General features: G+C 39.5%; 1 protein-coding gene and 1 long non-coding RNA gene across 2 annotated transcripts in view; one reads left to right on the forward strand and one right to left on the reverse strand.

The window, feature by feature from the left end:
• The first annotated feature begins 5,899 nt into the window (after window positions 1-5,899).
• On the forward strand, window positions 5,900-16,898 carry LOC139788411 (uncharacterized). Its single transcript, XR_011722852.1, has 3 exons — window positions 5,900-5,959; window positions 15,157-15,256; window positions 16,749-16,898. It is a non-coding gene; the product is annotated as an uncharacterized lncRNA (long non-coding RNA).
• LOC139788329 (tyrosine 3-monooxygenase-like) overlaps window positions 10,396-17,701 on the reverse strand; it is a 48,591-nt gene continuing 41,285 nt past the window's right edge. The window contains exon 12 of the mRNA XM_071728239.1: window positions 10,396-10,961. Coding sequence (XP_071584340.1) covers window positions 10,958-10,961 — 4 coding nt within the window. The 3' untranslated portion in view covers window positions 10,396-10,957. The remainder of the gene's footprint in view (window positions 10,962-17,701) is intronic.

The following is a 17,701-nucleotide window of genomic DNA, read 5'->3' on the forward strand; positions in this document are numbered from 1 at the left end:
AGGGTAAATTATGTAAAGGATTGAAGAGTAGCAAATGGTATTATGTCCAAAAAGGCCACTTATTTTCATGGGCTTCTCACATGAATTTTCACTGATATTTAAGTCAACTCTTGCCACTCAAGGCTTGTGGGACAGCACATTTGCATATACTTTATGTGGGTTTCCATTAAGACTAATAATTACACACAAGCCTCATGATACTGTACTTGCAATCAGTCATATCCTTTCTTGTCTCTTTCTATGTTAAAACCAGCTAAAATCTGAAGCAGGAACAGAATTTTTGTTTTTCTTTATATGTCAACATGATAGTTGGATTATTTGTTTTTCAGTAGTAATTTATTTAGAGCAGTGGGTGTCTCATTTTCTCTTTGGAAGTTCTGAATCCTGAATAAAACAAAGAAATTAAGTAGTGTTGCATATGATTTTTTATATTTAGCTGTTTTCCCTCAGTTGCAGCACCATTCTTTCCTCCGTAGGTAGGATGTGGCCCAAATGAAGTCTTCAAACTAGACCCCCTGAAGATGAACCTTTGATCCATGCTTCATGCCTGAGGTAAGTCTCTTTTAAAAGGATTAATTTAAAAAAAATGGAGTACTGTTAAAAACTGCTTCTGACTTCCTTGGACTTGGGATCAGGATGATGAGTGTGTAGTATTTCCAGTGTAAATCCTTGTATATACCTATTTTTGTAGATAGAGTGTCATCATTTGTAGTATAGGAATACTCAAAGAGCCCCAGACACAGACAGTAGACAAAACTACAAGCAAGCAACTAAACTAAGCTAAAAAAAAAAACAAAACAAAAACAAACCATAGATAATACATTTCCACAAAGGCAAGATAAAGTTCAAAGAGAAAAAGCTAGACTCAGACATTCAGTAATATGAGATTTATGACTGTACTGTAGAAATATTTAAATATGACAGTTCCCATGTTTATGAGCAAGTTATTGGGTTCCCATACAGATAAATAAAATGCATTTCAGTATTCTTACACTGGTCTCTGTTTATATGAGTTTTTTGCCAGATTTCAGACTAACGATAAGGATTTGCTACTGCAAATGACTAAAGATTAATCCAGATGTTAGTCTGGGTTCTTGGAGGAGAAGAAAGCAGATGTATTGAAAGCAGTAAAGCTGCTGTTGATGGTTTCTTATCTTTAGTATTACATTTTGTAAAGTGTGGTAGGGATGAAAGCATTGTATAGAATGGCTGAATGGTATTTTGATAGTTGATAGCAAGCAGCTAGTAGGAAACAAATTTTGTACAAAATTTTCATAGTAGATAATCTTAAAGCATCCAGCCTATCTTTATTTCTTATGTAGAGTTCTATATCCTTATTAAAAATTGGTTCTCCATATGTCTTTTTTGTTTTATGTAGGAAAACACAGTGACGTTGCTATTATGATTTGGTTTTCTAACACATCTGTGGAAAAAAAGAAAAAAAAAGTTGTTTTTCTCTGTGAATCTAAATGCCTTGTTACAGAATGGGACAGGGCATGATCCATTTAATTCTGCTGTGGATTACAGGATAGGGTAGGGCAAAACCTGTTCATTCCTAGTGCACAGGTCAGGCACCACTCACGGAATATAATTTCATGGGAACTGTGTAAGGTGGAGGCACCGTTCAGTCACGTAACTGGTTTGTTTTCCTGGATTGAATGCACCTGGATGCTAACCTGGATGGATTGCAACAGCAATACCAACCAGATACCATGAAGGACAGAGAGAAGGAAACAGAAAAAAGGAACACCAAAGTTCCATTCATTCTTCCAAAAGTTTGAAACCTTCTAATTTACAGTCTGAATTTAGTCCTAGCCAATTTATAAACACTGACAATGTTATTGTCTTTAGATTTTCAAATTTCTTCCCTGTATCTACTTTTTACTCATTTCCTTATGTGTGCTGAACTTACAGCCATTGGAATATCCAGATTTCTTTGTTTTGCTAGGCTGAGCAACTTATTTGGTTTGGTTCTCCTCTAGGAGGCAGACTGACCAGCTGTGTGGCCAGTCTCTGTACCTGCTTCATTTTCAGTGTGTCTTCGTGGCACATGGGTGGTCATAGTCGTATTGTGTTCTTAAGTAGAGTCTTGCCAAACCTTTTTGCAATGACATTAATACTTCCCTTTAACAAGACATGCTGGAGTCATAGCTGTCATCTTCTTTGTAGCTGCATCTTGTTAATGACTCATCATCAATTCTTTCTCTCTTCTCCTGTTGGACCTATCCTAATAAAATCTATAGCTGTGCACTGTAACTAATAAACCAGATTTTGTTACCAGGCTATGCTTGGATATCACCATAAAAGTTTCAAACTAGAAGTTCCTTCTGTTTCATTTGTCTTGCAAAATTCACCGCTCACTCTGGCCTCATTAGCCAAAAGATTGTTTTAATAGGTGTGGTAATTATGGGTAGAGAATCAAACAAGCGTGGTTGGCTTTGTGGCTGGGTTTTCCCCTTTTTTTTCATCCTATTCTGTAATTATGACAAAAGACTCAGGGCATATGACAACTAGAGTCAGCTTGACCAGACGACTCAATTTGGACAGCAAAAAGGATTTACTGTTGAGTATCAGGACCTCATTGTTCAGGTGATCTACAGCTTCCTCACAACCACTTGACTAAACAACCAGCAAACTACAGAATGCTCTGGTGGCAGGTCCTCACCTCATGCCATGGTGCCACTTGGCAATCTTGCCCACAGTCACAGCTGGTGCCTGCTCAGTCCTGCCTGACCACTTCCACACCTGTCTGCAGGCTATTGCTTGGGCTACCAACTTTATTTTTGAAGAGTCATCAGTGCTCTGAAGGAATACAATAAAGTCTCACAGGCATAGTTGAACAGAGAAGGAGAACTGCAGTAGGGATCCCCTTGTTCTCTCACTAGCACAGACCTTAATGTCTTCTGCTATCCCAAAGCACCATCTTCTTCCTAATACACCCCAATGCCCATCTCAAATTTGCCAGTCCAGGGTGTTTACAGAACTACAGAGATCATAGAAACATTGGACTGGAAGGGAATTTTAAAGGTTATCTATTTCAGCCTTCCTTGATGTGGACCATATGTTGATTCACCTCATCTGTGGGAAACATGTTTAAATCAGTCTGTGTTGTTCTGTTGTTGGTCTATGCTGCAGTCACGATCGTCACCATAAGCCAGAGTATGGGACATTTGAGTAATTATCTGTAAACTTTTACCAATAGATCCATTAAAATGACACCACCAGCACCTGGTTCCTGGTTGACATAGTGCCCTGAGGCTGCTTTCCCTGTATTTTCTGCTTCCACGTTTCTTGCAAGGATTCCAGGGACAATGAGCCCTTGCAAGGAAAAGAGACAGTGGAGAGAGAGACAGGATCTTTTGTTGGTCTCTAAAGACACCCTTCCCTTTTCTGTAAGCTCAGAACAACTGCAGGCATTTTCCAACTGCACCCCAGTCTGCCTGTGTGCATCTTTCTCTAATGAAAGTTTAGGAAAGCAAGAAAAAACATTAGGCCAGAAGATTTTACAGCCCACTAAGCCAGCTCTGAGGACAGCAGAGGGCAGGCAACAACAGCACCTACTTTCCCCTGCCTTTGCCTAACTCTTCACTGGTTAGAGGATTTTAAGGATCCTGGGTAATTCTGTGCCCCTACTTCCAGTGTTAGGAGCTTAAGATCCAGATGAAAGAGGCCCTCAGATTAGACATAATCCATTAGGATTTCATTAGGAATATTTTTTATGTTTTCAAAGCCTATTGGCATTTTAATGCTGCTACTATTACTACTGTAAACACCACTAATCATAAATATCACAGCTTATACAGTATCTGAAGGACACCTAAGGTTGATGCAAAATATCATGCATATTTTGGATAACACTTCATTCAGTATTTAATCTGCTGCATCTCCACCTCCCTTGGGCATTAGTTATTGACATTGGTTATCTTGTCACTGTAACCCAAATCATCCTTTTAGACATGATTATCTGCCTTCCTCTCCTGACTAACTTATTTTACTTTCCAGCTTTTTTTTTTCTCATGGGTGGAAATTTCAGCCACTGCCAATAACTGACCTCTGCATTTAAGGGACAGGGCTCTCTTTCATGGTAAGACCAGTATTTGTGCAAAAGTAACTTTACAGCTATGCTCACACTCCCCTGATTAAGAGTATTCTATGAAGTCCCTCAGTGGTTTCTCTGCCATCAGAGGGTCCCTGTGTTACACTGCTTGTAGCTCCCAAAGGGCTGTTTCATTAGCTGAATAGGAATATATTGCCCATTACAATGCCTTTATCTCACTACCCTACCCAAGGCAGGGAGGTGAGCAGAGTGGTACAATATTCCCAAAATGTTATCCTCTGTCTTAGAGAAAGCTTTTGTAAATCTGTGAAGCCAGGTGTGAGGTGTGTTTATGCCACTGGCCTGCTGCATGGTGTCTTTGCTGGAGCTGTCAGGCTGAACCAGACCGTAAGCATATTCTGAGAGGCAGGCAATTCAGAAGCTCAGGAGCCACTTCTCTGTGTGCTGGCCACAATTCCTGCTTCCCCTGCCAGTATGCTTATGGTTTGGCATCTGTAAACACACCACAGCTGTCCAGTTGATAAACTGACACACTCTGGGTGGCCCTCATCTCTTGAGATTTTACAACTGCTGTTTGCTCCACCAGGCATGAATTGAAGTCTTCCAAACTCTCCCACAGAGACTTTCCTGGTACTCTGCTGTCAAGTTCAGAACAAGAATCCAGAGCAGACATTTTATTCCTAGTAACACTTGTTTTCTTACAATGCTATTCTACAGCTAACTGGTGCCTGCAATAAACTCATACTACTGTTCACTGGGTTGCCTTGCTCAGCAGTATTCAGGAGGTATTTACCCTTCAACCCTGGAGCCCCCTACCCTTGAAGGAAAAAGGACTATGTATGCTCTACTGTCAAACTTAGGATTACAGATCTAATGTTTTGCTGTACACATATATTTATAGGATACTTGGGCCTCTTTCTGGTCTTTCCCGCATGCTCATTTTTCAGGTTAAAGAAATGGCTATCACCCACTTTTGTACAGCAAAACAGCACTGGAAAATACAATATCCCTTGCAGAGATCTTGAGAAACACAATTACTAGGATCTCTGCAAGGTAAATTTCAAAGTAGCTTAGAGTTACTGGTACATGTCTTGGACCTCTCATGCAATTCTTGCTTTACTCACACATTACTTTTGGAATATGCAGTTTCTTCATCTAGTAGAAAAAGAGAAAAAAAAACCCCACATCCATTAGAGCTGATGTTTCAAGCCAAGAAATAGAAATAGTTTCAATTTTTACTGGCCACCATCAACTTCTTGTCATGATTGTTCTTTTCTAATTCCTACATCACAGCACACAGGTAACAGTGAAAGTGGATTTACAGAGAAATCTGATTTCATGCCAAATTGATACCATAGTAGAGTCACCACTGGATTGAGGACAAAAGGAGAGCTATTCATTTCCGTTTGCTTCTGCAGTAGATTCATTTGAAATGTGTTAGCTCAGCTGTGTGCATATCTGCTGATGTAATCAAGCCAGGTGCATGCACAGGATTTTCAAACAGGAGGTGGAGATGACTCTGGATCATGTAAAGAGGAGATGAAGAGCTGTGCAGGATGTTTAAAGGTCACAAGAGTACTTAACATTTTGTACCAGACATGTGAGAAGGGAAAATAGCACAGGGCACAGAGCTGTTAATACGCGGATGGCAAGAAGAGTACGAGTTAGGCATTTAAAGGTCCAGAGCTCCAGATCATGTATGGTGTAAGGGAGAGGTGAGGGGACTCCACTCCTTTGTGAGTTTAGGTAGATAAGATTAGGGAATGTGGGCTGCTTACAGGAAAATGGAGTAAGGATTACCTCAGAAACTTTTTACTATGCCACTTGAGCCAGACCAGACTTTTTAGTAGGCAAATATTTGCTTCCAGCAAAGCAGATCCAGAAGCAGCTCTTGTAAAATGTGTAAGTATGTTTTTTTTTCAGTCACCAAATACTGCATTATAGTTCAGTTTCTCATTTTTCAAGGGAATGTGGTTTTCCTTTGACTTCTCGGGAGCAGAGAGAGATATGGGACAAGGGTACATGGAGGACACGTGGATAAACAAGGCTGAGCTTGCAGAGAAATCTCTCCAGCTTGATTCTTGCCACCAGAGACTTGCATACCATTAAACTTCCTAGATAGCCTCTCATTGTATGAGTAAAAAAGACATTACATAAACTGCCAGCATTTTTCTCTTTTCCACTTCAAGAACCACCCTTGTGGGACAGTTGTAAGGAATTTAGTAGGGTTGGCTCTAATACATTTTTGCAGACAGCACTCTAAATATACAGAAGAGGAAGCGATACACTTTAACAGTTATAGAATTCTAAACAAGGGATTGAATTATTCTAAAGGTTTTATAGGAAACCTTACAATTTGCATTACTTTCTATTATTCTTACAGTATAGAGGAGATGCCACCAGATATTTTCAGTGGAAGTGAATATATGCTTTCACATCTCACCAAAATCTAGTTGGTTTGTGCGCTTAATCCCCAACCTTCCTGTGACCTGATAACTGCAGTCTTGCATTCTTAGCAGCAGTCCACCACTTTTCCGGGGATGGTTTTACAACCCCTAAAAGAAACTGCATACTTCTGCAGCGCCGGTAAGCTTTCTTGTCCCACCACAAGTTCACTGATAGAGTGGTTGAATAATGCAGTAAATCATGTCCCTCTATGATGGTCTTCAAAAATGCCATTACCCATCTGCCACCACAAATTAATGACTCCTTTGACTACCCTAAGTAATAACTCACTATGTTTACCATTTCCTCTGAATCCTTTCAGTACTGAAATGGGGCTTATAAGAAAGATGAGGAACATTTAACAGGGTCTGTAGAAACAGGACAAGGGGTAAGATTTCTAAAGTAGAAGAAGAGAGATTCTGGCTAGATACAGGAAGAGAATTTTTACAGTGAGGTTGATGAAACAGGGGAACAGGTTTCCCACAGTGACTGCAGATATCCCATCCCTGGAAACATTCAAGGGCAGGTTGGATGGGACTCTGAGCAACTGGATCTCATTGAAGATATCCCTGCTCATTGCAAAGAGGTTGGACCAGATGACCTTTAAAGGTCCCTTCCAACCATTCTATGATTCTATGATCACAACAACAATCTCTTAATATTGACATCTCATGAATGGCTTCATTCAGGAAACCCTATGGCTCTAATCTATAGGATAGAAGAAATCATGTTTTCCTAGTTTCAGGTAAAAGTTTCATGATGTATGAATGCTTGCATGAAATTTAAATCCAGTTAATTTGGTTTACAACATATATGGAGGTCTGCAACCATATCCCAAAGAGATAGTTTGACATACCAGATAATGGCCATTAAAAGCATTAGAAGCTTTGTTTCAGCCTAGAAGCTGCCACACTTGGTGCCTGACACTGACCTTGATGGAAGATGCATGGCAATACATGGCTGCCACAGAGCTCTGCCAGCAGGTCCCGTAGGAAAGCCCTGGCTATTACTTGTCCCACATCATCTCTCTTGTTCCCCCATGTGGTTGCTTAAAATCAGCTGAATTATGCAATGGAAGCTGACCAAGGTCTCTGTTGGTAAATCTAGTATTACAGGCCTTTGCATAATAATTCCAGGACCAGTCTTTCCCTCCATCTTCCAAGAAATTCAATAGCTCAAGGCTATGACACCTGTGCAGAGTGACTTTTCCAGAGGAGTGACCGTTCAGTACTGACTGCAGTAAATTTGGAAATAATTTCTTCTGTCCCTTTTTATCTACATCAGTTTGGTATTGTCAGTGTTGCTTCCAAGGTCAAATCTACACTAGCATTCATTTTCATGAGAATCACTAGTAACCTCTTAAAGAAATGACCTCATAAATTACAAACTTTGTCAAAGGTGTTTGGAGGGGAATGGTACCATAGACAAATACACAGCCTGCAGTTGAGGAAAAAAGGCTCTTCTTTGTGTGTATTTTTTGTAGCCAAAAACTAGAGTGGGAAAGGAAAAGATAACATCTGAGTTGGGATGACCAAAGTACATAGAGAGAACAATTTAGCCTCTTAAAACAATGCAAGAAGTTAGATTCCAGTAGTAATTCAAATGAAGGCAGGGGGTTGGGTCACAGCCAAACATCTACTCAGTCCCAGTGACCCAACCTATCACATGTGATATACCTCACTTCTTTATTTGCTTGTTTATTCTGAATGACTGCAAGGGCACTTGATGTGATAAAATGTGGACAATGTCCTGAGTTCAGCTGGAGGGAGTTAGAATTTTCTCTTTTCTGGAGCTTCTCCCTGCAGCAATGATAATACCCGTTTTGGGGTTAATCTTTTGTTGAATACGCAAGTCAGGTTTTAAGGCACAGGTCCAGATTTTAAACAAGTCAGTCTCTTTGGAGCCTGCTCTGGCAGCTCTGCTGAGGTTACTATTTGTATTAAAATATTTGCTAACCTATTCTTTATAAAGCCAGGTATGTTTCCGTGAAAATGAGAGGCAATGTTGACATCTGTCCTCTTGCCAGCAGCAGCAATCATATTACCTTGGTCTCTCAGCTAGCCCTTCCCCCCCATGCTGATGCCTTAAATGTGGGACTTCTGAAATTCTCGGCCAGGGCTGATTACATTTCTGCTCCACACAATTTTTGAGCATTTTTGCAAAAGGCAGGAGCAACTTGGCCCCATCATTCCAGTGGCACTGAGAACAGAAGAAACCTTACTGCTGAGAGAAACCAGCAATCGAAAGCTCTGGAATGTAAATTTTACATGAGGTAGAGATTTTCTCATGTGGCTGACAAGCAATTTAGAGCACTAAGGAGAGTTCAAGAGGGAGTTAAGTGGTCCACGTAGATATACAGATACTACAATGATTTGAATGCATTTAGGATGTAGGATAGACAAAGAATTCATTTCATCCCCAAGCTGTTTGGAGCTGTGACTACATTTTGGTTCTGAGCTTGTACAGAGTTTTCTACAGCAAGACTGGCCTCAGCTATAATAGATCATTGTAATAGCTCTGTTCATATTACGAGGTTGGGGAGTGGAAAGCAAACAACCTTAACAATGTAAGACTGCCACAATTGCTTCAGTTGTTTTTATAGGTTACCCATAAAATTGTGGGCACTTTTCAGGCATAGAAAAAGGCATAGACTTGGACACGATCCTTATAGCCCAAAGCTATAGCCTAGTGCGTGCTCCTTGTGTTTTCAGAAGCCCCATTGACTGCAGTAGATCTAGGACAAAATGCAGGAAGCTCACAATTATTATTTATGATCCCAGATTAAATGAGATGTTTGCAAGAAAAAACAGGATTAGCTTTGTGTGACAGAAGTTTGCTGTCCCTTTTGTATAACTGTGCAATCTGAAGGTAAGGGAGGTTTTATCTGATTGGGGGTTTTGCCTTTTGATCCTCCCATTTGCCATTGGGTAGAGTCTTTACTGAAAACTTTAATGGCTTAGACTTTCTGTTCTCCACGTCTATGCATTTGTTAGTTTGTGGTTTTATTATTATCATTTCTTTGCATTTCAAAGTCTGGTGAACAAATGCCAGAAATAATAGATGTACACACAAGCAAGGAGTTAAATCAGTCATTCTATTGCCTGACTTTTAGATGCTGGTGATTTACACCTCTAAGGCAGAGATTTTTTTCTTTGAAAGCACCTGGGGCTGCCCTCATCCTGATACCACCAAAGCAAAGGTTCAGTAGGAGCAAAGGTAGATAAATGATGAGCACACTGGGGAGAATTCCCCATCAAGTAATTAGGACTAGGCATGCTGCTGTTCAGATCTTGAAGTGATCTATCAAAAAATGATTATTGGTATGCATTCACTTTACTCAGTGTAGCTGGATCAATTTATATCTGACCCCTTGTTCTGGGAATTCTGAGTGACAGTACTGATATATCAATGGTGGTCTAAGCATACAGACAAAATCAGTTTTGTAGAAAGAGGTGGTATGTTTCTTACTCTATCTTATATTACTGGAAATATAGACAACGTTCAGGGCACATGAAACCCATTTTCACTTTATACCTGAAGGTGGGTCCATATTTCTGAAGCCATGTTGTATTTTTCTATTTGGTATGAGTGGGACTGATGGGAGACAGTGTCTTTCTCTAAACTTAGATACAGTGATTTCTTCAAGGCATGACTGTCTGCTGCAGCTCTTTCTCAGGTATCTGTCTATCACAAGGCAGCCTTTTCTATTTTTTTTTTCACAGTATTCAATGTTTTTATTTTCTGGAATTTTTTCTCTTCTTCTCACTTCTGCCTATTCCCATCCATTATGTTTCCCTTCTTGTAAATGTCATGCTGAATTCCCATTTAACTTTTTCCCCCACTTGGTGGTATGGATGGGCTAACTCCACAAAAGAAAAAGCACGCCACAGCATCTTCATTATTGTGTTTTGACATTTTTTGATTCTCATGTAATTATAGGCTGAGTTACTTTGATAGAGACCTCATGCAACATCTGAGTATTTTATTGGTTTGCATACTGTCAGTGTTAAAAATTTATATTTTCTTTTAAAATGACAAACTTCCCTTATTTTTCCCATCTTGTTTTCATTAGTTTTTCTTGACAGTAGGTCGGGTTAGGTGCTTTGCCATCTCTGCTTCTTCTGTCATGTTTTAATGTCAAAAATGACTTTTACAGAGGCTGTTGTTCTTATCTTGAACTTTCATTGCAAAGCTCGTGTGTGGGGTAGATTTTTTTCTTTCCCCCTGTCTTCTTTGCTGTCTCTGTTTCTTGTCTTCTTGGTTTGTCTTTGGCTTTTGTCTTTCTGTTTTTTTGGCTCAGCTGTTCAGTAGCAAAGGCAAAGTTATTGTTAGCTCTGGCTGGGAGAGCATACAAGATGGAGAGATGCTTCTTTCTTCCAGTTTAGTTTGGTGCAAGCTCTTCCACTATCAGCATGCTTTTGAATTCCACCCTGACTTTTCCAATCTGAATTTAATTCACCTGAAACTGCACAGGCAAGCTTCTATGTCACACTACAATTTTTCAGGGAAACTTGACTGAAATTAGGCAAAACAGTTTGGAGATAGGAAGATATTTTTAAAAATGGGGTGATCTCACTTTTGGATAACTTTCTAATGTTTATTTTAAAGAAATGTCATGACTCGAAACTAACTTGACCGAGAAACTCCGAACTTGGGTTACTTTGTTGTCCCTGGCAAGGATTAAGTGCTTTGGACTCAGTTTGAAAGGTATGGGAGCATGTGTTGTAATTTAGATATTAGTAACAGCAATGTCTGCATACATTAGAAAGACATCAGTTTTCTGAATCCCACATCCTGGCTTGTGCATTGTTTATGAACCACATACCAGCAGCCTTTGTGCTCTTTAAGCAGTACTATGCACTCTTTAGGAAGCTCATAGCCAAGGGCTACCGGATGGATGCCTGACAGTTGCTATTATATCCATCAAGCAGGATGGAAGCAGCACTCAGTTTGAAGCATCTTCTGATCTCCACAGGAGTTTCTGCAGTGTCTGGCAATTTCATGGGCATTCTCAGGATTGTGCTGTCTGAGAAGACCCCTCAGTGCCTCTGGGCATATCCCGTAAGTGAGATCTCAAGACACCCTTCTCCCAGCCTACCACTGGTTGTGAGTAGCTCCCTGTATGAAGTATGGCTCTTAGGGAAGCACTTAAACATTTCTACTAAATGCCAGAATGTTGAAATGTGCAGCTTCCCTAATCTAGAATTAAGGCCAAGGAAAGAGTGCAAGGGAAGGTGGGGATGTGTGAGTGTTTATGGATAAAATGGTAATCCTGCAAGTATGTCAGTACCTGAACTCCTCAGTTACTGGCAAATAAGCCTGCAAAAAGCACAGAATTAGGATAAGCTGTCTCTAAACACTTTGATAGAGAAAAATACTTTGTTATGCCTCAATCTTGGAACATTCAAAGGCAACTTGGTCTTCCATGTAAGCTCTGTGCAGCCTCTAAATATTCTGTTCTGTGATTCCTGGATTCCTAAGTCTGTTATTTGGGGTATTAATCTCTTAATCAAAACTGATGTAACTTAGGCAAATACTTTTATTAACTGGCATTACTGTGGCACATACTAGGACATCTTGAGAGTGAGCTTTGACTGAGCTTTGATTGCACTGAAATGTCAAGGCAGTGGACTTGGCCTCTGGTCACAGGGAATCTCTGGGCATAGGAGTGAAGAATTCAGCAGAGGGTGAAAAGCTATCACTTGGTGGGTAAAGTAGTCCTCACTAAGCTCCTTGCTGGTGCAATAAGGCAGCTACCAGTGCACAAGAAAGGCAGCTTATGTTAGGTAAGTTTACCTTACCAAACCATTCTGTCTGCCATGGAGAAAAATGGAGAAACATTTAAAATATGTACCATAGCATTTAAAATATCTCTTTATTCATAATGAGTCTGGGATTGTACCACCTGGTATAACCATAGTCCAGAGATATTCAGAGTTTAAATACTCACAGGAATTAAGTAAAAATTGAGAAATCAAATCCATTTCCAACAAAGACTTCATTTTGAAGCTTCTCTTTTGAACATCCCAGCTGACATGGGGAAAGTAGTTTTAATGGGTACAAAGTGATGCTTCTGAAATCCTCTGCAGAGCAGTGAACTGATAAGGAAGAAAAATCTGCTTGTGAAACTCACGTATTTTGCTATTTTGGACCTAAGACATCTGTTCCACAATGAATTTATTATACAAGTGAAATGGACAGTTGGTACCTCTTCTGCTGAGACCCCGTGTACTCTAGATTTGGGATTAGTGTTTCAGGAAAAAGGCAAATGAAGCTAATAAAGATGCATCTTCTGAGAAAATGGAGACTCACCTTTGAGAGAGGGAATTTTTTTGACTTTTTAAAACACAGAGCATACTGTTCCTCCAAAATCAGTCTCTTTCAAGTAACACCAGAAACACTTTGGGGATAAAAGATAATTTTCTAGAGAATGGTTTGATAAGACGAGGAGTCCCTAGCCAAATATGACAATAGTCAACATAGTTCCTTGTGTACTTCACAGTTAAGAAATCTTATTGAAAGTTCAAAGGATTGGATTAAATTTCTCTTGGATTTCCTGTGATAATCTCAATTGTATCGTCTGCTTTTACACGATAGAGCTCAATATGACTGACTCTGTTGAGTAAAAATTAAATTTATTAGACTCAAATTTCCTTTACAAACCTTCTTCATCTAACTCTGAGAACACATACTATTTAAAGGGCTGTCTTGCAGTTAATTAGATTTTTGTATAGAGAAACTAAGAATAACAGATAGAAAAGAACGGATTGCATTAGCCATTTATTAAAAAAATAAATTAAAAATGGTGGGTTTGGTCTTTGTTTCCCTCTCCATGTGCTATAGTCCAGTTAATGTATACTGCGATTTCTGGGTTTTTTTAGCAATGATTAAATTCATCCTGCTTTGCACAGAAGCAGAACCTGGTTTGAAACACTCATCCATACATTATCCAAATACTTTACTAGTGTGCTCGATAGTAGTTGCACATAATGATAATTTTCAGCAACTGTGTGCCAGCCCAAAGGTCCAAAAGGATGTTCATGACAAGTAATTTGGTGAACATTAAGGGTCAGAGTCCTTAGATACAGACTTCTATTTTAGGAGATGTAGTTTGTGGGTATTGAAGAATAGAACATTGGTCAAATAGACCAATACTACTTCTGGGTAGAAGAGTATTCATTGCATTTTCTGCTCATACCTTTATTGACATCTCCCATTTGCTATTTTTTAAAGACATCTAAAACTTGGGAAGAATGTTTTTATGTTTGTTGTGTTAAACTCTAAGTAGACAACCAGATATTCTAAGTAGACAACCAGATATTCACCTCATAAAGATCACCCTAGACTGACTGATATTAAAGTTGCTCAGCCATGTATCTGTTCTGGTCCATGTGAATTCATTGGAAGTTTTGCTGTTGACTTTAGAGGACCAAATTTCACCCACTCTTATAAATATTTAAACAGCTATATTTGGGAATTGTGACATTGGCAAGTACTTTGAATACACCTGATAAAGAAAATGTTTGTGATGTGTCATACCATGTTGTGGGAATGCATGCATTGTTATTTTGTTTGCTTTACTCTATTTTTACATAGTACTTGAGGACAAATTTTAAAATCTGAATAGTTTAGTCTACTAGTTAAGCAAGTGTAGTGTTCTCTTTTGAGCCAGAACTTCTTTTTTCCCTCTATTTCTAATGCAGCCATACTCTTGTAAAGAGTTACCTATATATATAAAAAAGTAAAGGTTACTAATTCTGTTTATTAGCAGATGTGAATTTTGTTTGAGCAGGGTTAGGTGGCTGATAATGATCTATGTCATGACTCAAACACAAATATGGAAGAGTTTGTGCTGGCTTCCTTGAAAGAATGCCTCTGCTGATTTTTTTAAGCTTATTCCAAAACCCAGTAAGAGAGCTGTCTAGTGCCATTAGAGAGGCAGAAGCATTTCCAAGAAAAAGGAAAATTTGAAAATTTGCATTTTCAGCAGTGACCAGCATTGGTTATTCATCAGTTTCAAAATTCAAAAGCAGTGAATTAAAAGGAAAATTTGGAAGCAAATGCAAATGAAAAGGGGCCCCAGTTTCAGGTTGTTGGTACTTTCTGCTTTTCAGACTCCTCTTTTGAATTATCTCCAGTCAGGCATCTGAATCGTTAGTCATTTTCATTTTAGAACTTTCAGACTCATTCTTTTCTTTTTTTCCTCATCTTTTTCTCTTTCCTCTTCTCTTTTCTATTAAGGTCAAATCCTGCTTCTCCCACTGCCAATAATAAAACTCCCATTGATTTCAACATGAGCAGGAAATATGCAGTTTGCTATTTACCACAACCACCACAATGAATCTCTGGGAAGAATTCATTTATATTCATTCCAACAATGCCATGAAATATGGCCTCTTGCTATTTTATCACATCCAAACTGTTGCTCTAACTCTAACATCCTAGTTGTTGCTAACAAGTCAGTGATGATTTGTAAATCAACAATTTATGGTAACCACATTCCATCCCCATTATGATGTGTGGTTTGGAAATGGAAAAGTAATCAAGACCTCCTGTTAAGAGACTTTATTTCAATTGAATGTTTCTGTAAATAAAAGCATTTTGAAAGGATCATGGCTATATGTTTCTAACTCCACATTTCTCATTTGATCTAGGCCCCATCTATGCTCCAGATTCCTGCCAGGCTCTGTCTGTCAGGAGTTGTGAGATCCCCACTGGTGGCATGAGCATACCAGCAAAATTGTTTCCATCAATGTAAGTATTTTCACTTGACTGGATAGCTTCACTAGACTGAAACAGCAGTTCCATTTCTTGGAGACAGCTATGACCATTCCTTGGAATACTTCATAGTACTTTATCAGCACAATATAAGGGTACTCTGACATAAATAAAGGCCTCCTACTACAGTTACAGTAACAAATGAAGAATTATAGTCAGACCCACGGTAATGCCCTCAGGAGCTAAGAGCCTGAGTAGTTTGTGCAACACTTTGTCTTGGTTGTAAGGATTGTGGGCAGTCACTCTGACAGTGAGGAGGACTTTCCAGCACTTTGATGGGAGACCACCTAGAATTACTGGTAAATAGACTCAAACAAGGGAATTTTGTTCCAGTACTAGGTTCTGGTACCAACTAGGTTGAAAACCTTTTTCTGATCTCTTTGGCACTAATACACAGTGTCCTTTCAGCCCTATCTAAGAAGCCAAGCAGCCTGGGATTGAAGCTAGAGCCACTGTGTTTGATAACCTGCTAAAGGAGGTATCAAATTTTGCAGTGCAGAGAGTGCTGTAATCAGCACTGTGATGTGATGTGAAAGTAGAGACCACATTAATTAGGGGATAAAGCTCTCTTTACACCCCTTCCTCTCTTCCAAATCTTACTTGATCAGCTCATGTATCCCAGGATTGAACACAAATCACTGGGGGTAGGATGTGTGCTCCAAGGGTTTGTATGAACACCCTGATTTTCTGCTGAACAAAAGATAGACTACTTGAAATCACACTCAAACTTTTATTTTGTGACCTAAGAGTACAAAGAGGTCTTGAGCATGCATGAATCCTCATGTGGTGTTCATTAACTTGGCTATACTCTAATAATGGCATGAAAACCTAAAAAATATTTGGTTATTAAGTAACTTTTAAAGTAGAAATCTCTGTGACAGTAATATAAAAGACATATTTCGAAGGACACTTTACCTCATTTTGTACAATAGACTGAAAACTAAAACAGAAATTCTAGAAAGAGAGCTCATTTACCATGGGGAACTACAGGAGGTTGTAGATGGGACTGTCTGAAGCCAGTATCACTGTTGTCAAAGACAAAACTCTACCTAAATCTAGCTTTAGAAAAGAGCCTAAATATTTCACTAAAGAGATGATCAACATATGGCCTGACAAAATGCCTGATGTGCATTCTGGTGAGTCCTGAAAGGGTAAGTTCTACCATGCTGCAGTCTCCAGCCAGAAAGCCACTCAAATGTGGTGTTAGGGCAGCCCAGAGAATTTCATCCCTTTGAGCATTTTTTTATAATATTTGGTAGTATTTTATGATATCTGGTCTCACTATCTCTGGCAACAAATCAAGATTGCAAAGCTGGGTTCCATGATTCCATTCCTACCCCTCATTCTTTCCAAACAACCCTTTTGGCCATGAAGTGGATTTCTGTATCTCATCTTTATTTTCACAAATACATTTACTTTCTGTGCGTGTATGTCTTTGGCCTAACATATCCCGCTCTTCTTTAATTAGTAAGTTAACAGAAGGAAGAAGATCGTCAGCATTTGTCCAGCAGTAGGAGTCTGTCAGGTAAGTAGGCAAAAATTCGGTGTACCACCATGTTTACATTAATGCTAATGCTGCGCTACCACCGTGTGGACAAAAGGCAAATAGCACCTCCTTGCTCCAAGGGCAGGTAGCATGGGCTGGGAAGGTGAATGTGGGCAGTTTAGCTGGCAAAACCAGGACAGTCTGAATCCTTCAGACTGAGCCAGTTCCGGGTCTGGGCAGCCAACAGAAGTCGAAGAGTTTGTGAAAAATTTGCTGGAGTTCTGAAGTGTGCTATCAGGTGAAGGGTACAGGTGACAGGCTGATTCTCTTCTAGAATATGGAGACAAGCAAGCAGCTATGACATCATGTTCCTACTAGAGTACCAAGGCTTCTACATAGCCAAATCCCATTCACAACTGCAGTCCTCAGAGCTACTTGAAACTTCTTTCTACCTGCTACTTCAAAATCAGGTCTTTTAGCAGTGTGTTACATTGGAGTCCCAGCTCCTCCATGGTCTTCTCTCCACATGCTGTGCTCACAGCACCTCTCTTACATTTCAGCGCATTGCTTCAGGGAAGAATAGAAAGCAGAACACCACCTAAAATTTCATTTACTGAACGTGTTACTAATAAGAATATAATTAGTTGCCTCTGCATCCCATCAGCATTCCAATAGAACAGATTCCAAGAGAAGAAGATGTAATTAAAACCTCGTATTCCTTTTCTCTGAAGGGATCCCCATGTAGGTCTGAAACTCTGCACAGTCAGGAGGCAATTTACTGTCTGATATGTTTCCCTCACACCTGAACTACAGAGGGATTTGGAAAAGAAGTGTCACTCAGACATCTCAATCACATGCCAAAGATCATAGGCATGGCCCTATTTGGGTCTTACATGGCTGAAGGCAAAACCTTCTGTGGGACTTAACCTCTTGCT

This window comes from Heliangelus exortis, chromosome 1 (assembly GCF_036169615.1).
Source record: "Heliangelus exortis chromosome 1, bHelExo1.hap1, whole genome shotgun sequence".
NCBI lineage: Eukaryota > Metazoa > Chordata > Aves > Apodiformes > Trochilidae > Heliangelus > Heliangelus exortis.